The sequence below is a fragment of the Chionomys nivalis genome, chromosome 17, assembly GCF_950005125.1.
Source record: "Chionomys nivalis chromosome 17, mChiNiv1.1, whole genome shotgun sequence".
NCBI classification, from domain to species: domain Eukaryota; kingdom Metazoa; phylum Chordata; class Mammalia; order Rodentia; family Cricetidae; genus Chionomys; species Chionomys nivalis.
Window position 1 is genome coordinate 52,278,303 of NC_080102.1, and position 7,315 is coordinate 52,285,617.

Consider the following 7,315-nt stretch of genomic DNA (forward strand, 5'->3'; position numbering starts at 1 on the left):
AGACTGAATAAAATAATGCAGTCTCTGGCACGTTGTGCTTTCTTAATAACTGTCTTAAATGGAAAAAATTTACAAAGGTAATTGTTTTCGTTGCTATGGTTACCATAGCTGGGTGAGTTAAACAACAGGAAGTCATTGACTAATAGTTCAGAGGGATGAAAGTACAAAAGCAAGTGTTGTTAAAGCTGGATTCTTCTGGAAGAGCAGGTGCTCTAGAAGAGCAGCCAGTGCTCCCGTCTCTGTTTGCATATTTATTTTACCATAGTAGCTTTAGAACTATTGACTAGCTAGAAACAGCACTGTATTATCCAGGGTTCTCTAGAGGAAAAAAACTGTATGCAGATATATACATATTCATTCATTAGACATATATTCATTAGTATATATGAATATGAGTGGCTTACAGGTTATGATCCAGCTATTCCAACAATGGAACAATGGTGGTCTCCCAATAGGCCAAGAATCCAGTATTTGTTCAGTCCAAGAGGTTGGATGTCTTATCTGGTCTTCAATCTAAACTGGAATCCCAAAGGAGTTGGTTCTGAACCAAGAAAGTAATGCCTCAGCAGCAGGATAGATCTGGCCAATGAGAGCAAAGGCATGCAGGCACAAAGCTTATTCCTTATTCCATGTCCTTTTATGTGGGATGCCAGCAAAAAGTGCAGACCAGTTTAGGGTAGGTCTTTCCACTCCAAATCAAGCACAATCTTTTTCAAATATTCCCAGCTGCTTAGATTTTAGTTAATTCCAGATATAGTCAAGTTGACAACCAAGATTAGCCGTCACAAGCAATGATAAAAATAATAAAATTCTGATTCAAATGGTTCTAGATAGCACATGGCACTTCCTATCTGGAAATCACACACATCAGTCACACAAAGGCCACGAGAATCAGGAAGGTTCTAGGATCTTCTCAAGGCCATGTAACCACTCAGAGACTTGAGCAAGGATGTCTTTGGGCCTCGCTCCATGATTCAAAAGTTGCCACCGGTGTCAGTTTTCATCATCATCTTTCTTCTACACAAGTTTGTCTCTAAGTTCACATTGCCCTAGGAAGACCTTGTCAAAACTAATTAAATATGAAAGTGAGCATATTTCCAAATAAGACAAGAGTCCAAAGCAGTGGGGGTTAGGACTTCAACCCTTATTATGGTAAGTGATGAAGGCTTATCATAAAAATCCAAGCAATATAAAAAATTAAATAATTATCTCCTTTTCCAGGCTAGTCCTGTCTGCTGTCAATACTTATAACATTTGACATATATTTCTTATCCACACACACACAACATGCATATAATCTTATATTTAAGCATATACAGTCTTTTTAAAAAATATTTATTTATTTATTATGTATACAATATTCTGTCTGTGTGTATGTCTGCAGGCCAGAAGAGGGCACCAGACCTCATTACAGATGGTTGTGAGCCACCATGTGGTTGCTGGAAATTGAACTCAAGACCTTTGGAAGAGCAGGCAATGCTCTTAACCACTGAGCCATCTCTCCAGCCCCTATACAGGCCTTTTATAGAAGATAAATGATACTATACATATATTAGCCAGTTGCTACTTTGATCATTTTAGTTTATATGTCTGTAAGTCAAGATTGTAGACATGTGTAAATGTCTGCGTATGCCCTATATTTAAGTCACAAGCTATTCAATATTTGTCCCACAGGGAGATATTCATGGCCTTTCCATATTTGAGTGTCAATTTTTTAAACTTTATATATATGGGTGTTTACCTTCATGTATGTGACATCTGTGACCCACATGGATGCTTGGCGTTCACAGATGTCACTTGGTGTACTGCTTCCCATAGAACTGGAGTTAAGAGTGGTTGTGCAGCATCATACGGATGCTGAGAATTGAACCAGGTCCTCTGAAAGATCAACAGATGCTCTTAACCCCTGAACTCCCAAGTTTCTTGTAATGTGACTCTATGGTCTTGCTCATGCTTTTCCTTAAAAACTAGCACTTTCATTTATGTAAGCTAAGACTTTTATTGACTTTTAATGTTAGTGTCTGAAGTAATGGGTCTCATTGTAGCATATTTTTTTATTATTTTATTTAAAAAAAAAAGAAAGAAAACAAGCCGGGCGGTGATGGCACATGCCTTTAGTCCCAGCACTCAGCAGGCAGAGGCAGGTGAATCTCTGTGAGTTCGGGCCCTGACTGGTCTACCAAAGCTTGTTTCAGGACAGGCTCCAATGCTACAAAGAAATCTGGTCCAAAAAAGAAAAAAGAAAGAAAGCAAAAAATGAAAAAGAAGAAAACAAACTTTTTTTCCATTTTACATAACAATCCCAGTTCCCATTCCCTCCCGTGCTACCATTTCCTCCACTTAAACTCCCCCAACAGACACCTCATCCACTCCACAGAGAGGGTAAAGCACATTGCTTTGAGGAAGGACCAAGGCCCTCCCTGCTATATCTAGGCTGAGCAAGGAATCCATCCAAAGAGAATGGGTTCCAAAAAAAAAAAAAAAAAAAAAAAAAAAAAAGACAGAACCAGCAGTAGGGATAAATCCTAGTGCCACTGTCAGTGACCCCTGAAGTCTGTCCCAACCATACAACTATCATCCACATCCAGAGAGTCTAGTTTGGTCATATGCTGGTTTATTCCCTGTCCAACTAAAGTTGGTGAGCTCCCATTAGCTAAGGTAAACTCATGGTCTTGACTTCTTTGCTCATATTCTCACTCCTCCCTCTCTTCGACTGGACTTTGGGAGCACAGTCCAGTGCTCTGCTCTGGGTATCTGCCTCTTTCCATCTGTTGTTGGACAAAGGATCTATGGTGATATTTAAGATAGTCATCAGTCTGACTACAGGGAAAGGCCAGTTCAGGAATCCTCTCCTCTATTGCTTAGGGTCTTAGCTGGGGTCATCGTTGTGGCCTGCTGGGAATTTCTCTAGTGCCAGGTTTCTTGCTAGCCCCATAAAGGCTCCCTCAATCAAAATATCTCTTTCCTTGCTATACATCTCTGTCCTACCTCCATCTTGACTATCCTGTACCCTCAAGTTATCCTTGCTCATCCCCTTCTCCCCTCTTCTCCCTCCATCCTCCCTTCTCCCCCAAACCCTCATGCTCCCAATTTTTTCAGGAGATCTTGTCTATTTCCCCTTTCCAGGTGGATCTATATATGTTTTTAATAGGGTTTACCTTGTAACTTAGCCTCTCTAGAGTCATGAACTATAGGCTCATTATCCTTTGCTTTACAGCTAGCATCCCATTTATGTGTGAGTACACCATGTTTGTCTTTCTGGGTCCAGGTTACCTCACTCAGGATTGGACGTTTTTCTAGTTCCATTCATTTGCAGGCAAAATTTCAAGATGTCATTATGTTTTATCACTGAGTAGTACTCTAATGTGTAAATGTGCCACATTTTCTTTATCCATTCTTCGGTTGAGGTGCATCTAGGTTGTTTCCAGGTTCTGGCTATTACAAATTATGCTGCTATGAACATAGTTGAACAAATTTCTTTGAAGTGTGATTGAGCATCCTTTGTGTATACACCCAAGAGTGGTATTGCTGGGTCCTGAGGTAAGTTGGTTCCCAATTTTCCGAGAAACCGCCATACTGATTTCCAAAGTGGTTGTACAAGTTTGCATTCCCACCAGCAAAGGCAGAGTGTTTCCCTTACTCCACATCCTCTCCAGCATAAGTATCATTGGTATTTTTTATCTTAGCCATTATGACTGGTGTAAGATGGTATCTCAGAGTTGTTTGGATTTTCATTTCCCTGATAGCTGAGAATGTTGAACATTTCCTTAAGTGTCTTTCTGCCATTTGAAATTCTTCTGTTGAGAATTTTTAGTTTAAACCTGTACCCTATTTTTAAATTGAGTTATTTAGAATTTTGATGTCTAATTTCTTGAGTTCTTTATATATTTTGGAGATTAGTCCTCTGTTTGATGTGGGGTTGGTGAAGATCGTTTCCCATTCAGTAGGTTGCCTTTTTTGTCTTACTGACAGTGTCCTTTGCTTTATAAAAGCTTCTCAGTTTCAGGAGGTCCCATTTATTTATTGTTGCTCTCAGTGTCTATGCTTCTGGTGTTATATTTAGGAAGTGGTCTCCTGTGCCCAAGCATTGAAGGCTACTTCCCACTTTCTCTTCTATCAGGTTCAGTGTAGTCAGATTTATATTGAGATCTTTAATCCATTTATATTTGAATTTTGTGCATGGGGATAGATATGGATCTGTTTACATTCTTCTATGTTATGACACCCAGTTTTGTCAGCACCATTTCTGGAAGATGCTTTCATTTTTCCATTGTATAATTTTAGCTTCTTTGTCAAAAATCAAATGTTCATAGGTGTGTGGATTGATATCCAGGTCTTCAATTTGATTCCATTGGTCAACCTATCTGTTTTTGTGCTAATACCAAGCTGTTTTCATTACTGTAGCTCTATAATAGAGCTTGATGTCAGGAATGTGATGTTTCCAGAAATTTCATTATTGTACAGGATTGTCTTGGTTATCCTGGGATTTTTGTTTTTCCATATGAAGTTGAATATTGTCCTTTCAAGGTCTGTGAAGAATTGTATTGGGATTTTGATGGGGATTGCATTGAATCTATAGATTGCTTTTGGTAGGATTGACATTTTTATTATGTTGATCTTACCTATCCAAGAACATGGGAGATCTTTCCATTTTCTGGTATCTTCTTCAATTTTTTTCTTCAAAGACTTAAAGTTCTTGTCTAAAAGGACTTTCACTTCTTTGGTTAGTGTTACCCCAAGATATTATATGTTATTGTGGCAATTGAGAATTGTGATGTTCCTCTGATTTCTTTCTCAGCTTCTTTATCATTTGTATATAGGAGGGATACTGAATTTTTTGAGTTGATTTTGTATCCTGTCACATTACTGAAGGCATTTATCAGCTGTAGGAGTTCCCTGGTAGAGTTTTGGGAAGTCACTTATGTATACCATCATATAATCTGCAAATAGAAAAGTTTGACTTTTTCCTTTCCAATTTGAATCCCCTTGATCTCCTTTTGTTGTCTTATTACTCTAGCCAGAACTTCAAGAACTACATTGAATAGATATGGAGTGGACAGCCTTGTCTTGTTCTGGATTTTAGTGGAATCACTTTGTTTCTCTCAACTTAATTTGATGTTGACTGCCAACTTGTTGTATATTGCTTTTATTATGTTTACTTTCCTTTTATCCCTGATCTCTCCAAGACCTTTATCATGAAGTGGTTTTGGATTTTTCAAATGCTTTCTCAGTATCTAATGAGATGATCATATGTTTTTTTTCTTTCAGTTTATTTATGTGGTGGGTTACATTGATAAATTTTCATATGTTGAACCACTCCTGCATCTTTGAGATGAAGCCAATTTGATCACAGTGAATGATTTTTTATGTGTTTTTGGATTCTGTTTGTCCGTATTTTATTGAGTATTTTTGCATCGATGTTCATAAATGATATTGGTCTGTAATTTTCTTTCTTGGTTGAGTGTTTGTGTGGTTTTGGTATTAGGGTAACTGTAGCCTCATAAAAAGAGTTTGGCAGTCTTCCTTCTGTTTCTATTATGTGGAACACTTTGAGGAATATAGGTATTAGCTCATCTTTGAAGTTCTGGTAGAATTCTGCTCTGAAACCATCTGGCCCTGGGTATTTTTGGGGGGGTTGTTTTTTGTTTGTTTGTTTGGAGGCATTTGATGACAGCTTCTATTTACCTGCAGGTTATGTATCTATTTAAATTGTTCACCAGGACGTGATTTAATTTTGGTATGTGGTTCCTATCCAGAATATTGTCCGTTTCTTTACATTTTCCAATTTTGTGGAGTACAGGTTTTTGTAGTATGAGCAAATGATCCTCTGGATTTCCTCCATATCTGTTGTTATGTCCTCCTTTTTCTTATTTTGTTAATTTGGATGTTCTCTCTCTGCCTTTTGATTAGTTTGGATAAGAGTTTATCTATCTTGTTGATTTTCTCAAGAACCAGCTCTTTGTTTCATTGATTCTTTGTACTGTTTTTTTTTTTTTTTTTGCTTCTATTTTATTGATTTCAGCCCTTAGTTTGATTATTTCCTGTCATCTATTCCTCCTGGGTGAGTCTGCTTCTTTTTATTCTAGAGCTTTCAGGTGTGCTGTTAAGTCACTAGCATGAGATTTCTCCACTTTCTGTATGTAGGCACTTAGTGCTATCAACTTTCCTCTTAGCACTGCCTTCATAGTGTCCCGTAGGTTTGGGTATGTTGTGCCTTTATTTTCGTTGAATTCTAGGAAGTCATTGATTTCTTTCTATATTTTTTCTTTGACCCAGGGGTGGTTCAACTGAGCACTGTTCAATTTCCATGAGTTCGTAGGCTTTCTGCAATTAGTGCTGTTAAATCTAACTTTTAGACGGTCTAAAACTGCGCTTGCGCATTGCGTCTCTTCCTCTCCGTGCTTGGCTTAGGTTCCCGAGACGTGGCAAAACGCACCAAGAAGGTCGGGATCGTCGGGAAATATGGTACCCGCTATGGTGCCTCCCTCCGGAAAATGGTGAAGAAAATTGAAATCAGCCAGCACGCCAAGTACACGTGCTCCTTCTGTGGCAAGACCAAGATGAAGAGACGAGCCGTAGGCATCTGGCACTGTGATTCCTGCATGAAAGCAGTGGCTGGCGGGGCCTGGACCTACAACACGACTTCTGCCGTCATGGTGAAGTCCGCCATCAGAAGACTGAAGGAACGGAAAGACCAGTAGAAGTGACACCATTTGATACCCAAGCCTACTCATAGTGCACAGCCAACTAAATAAATGGGTTAATTTACGTAAAAAAAAAAATCTAACTTTTAACCATGGTGATCCAATAAGATACAGGGGATTATTCCAATATTTTTGTATCTGTTAGATTTGCCTTGTTACTGAGTATGCGGTCAGTTTTAGAGAAGGTTCCATGAGGTGCTGAGAAGAAAGTGTATTCTTTTGTGTTTGGGTTGAACGTTCTATAGATGTCTGTTAAGTCCATTTGAGTCATGACATCTGTTAGTTCTCTTATTTCTCTGTTAAGTTTCTATCTGGTTGACCTGTTCATTGGGGAGAATCAGGCGTTGAAATCTGCTATAATGTGTGATTCAAGCTTTAGTAATGTTTCTTTTACATATGTGGGTGCTCTTGTATTAGGGGTATAGATGTTCAGGATTGAAACTACATCTTGATGGATTGTTCCTGTTGTGGGCATAAAGTGTTCTTTTCCATCTCTTCTGATTGATTTTAACTTGAAGTCTATTTTGTTAGATATTAGGATAGCTACACCCACTTGTTTAAGTCCATTTGATTAGAAAATCTTTTCCCAATCCTTTACTCTGAAGTAATGT

The 7,315-nt window shown here is 38.4% G+C and overlaps 1 protein-coding gene across 1 annotated transcript; it reads left to right on the forward strand.

Annotated features, from left to right (window-relative positions):
- The first annotated feature begins 429 nt into the window (after window positions 1-429).
- On the forward strand, window positions 430-6,701 carry LOC130888403 (60S ribosomal protein L37a-like). Its single transcript, XM_057791306.1, has 2 exons — window positions 430-487; window positions 6,412-6,701. Exons 1-2 carry the CDS (start codon window positions 430-432, stop codon window positions 6,699-6,701), a joined length of 348 nt encoding a protein of 115 aa, XP_057647289.1.
- Window positions 6,702-7,315: the final 614 nt, after the last annotated feature.

What these genes read in the sequence shown, in the direction of transcription:
- LOC130888403 (XM_057791306.1), top strand. Translation starts at nt 430, where the DNA reads ATGGAACAATGGTGGTCTCCCAATAGGCCAAGAATCCAGTATTTGTTC. An exon ending in GTATTTGTTCAGTCCAAGAG is followed by an intron (nt 488 to 6,411) that starts GTTGGATGTCTT and finishes TGCTTGGCTTAG; the next exon opens with GTTCCCGAGACGTGGCAAAA.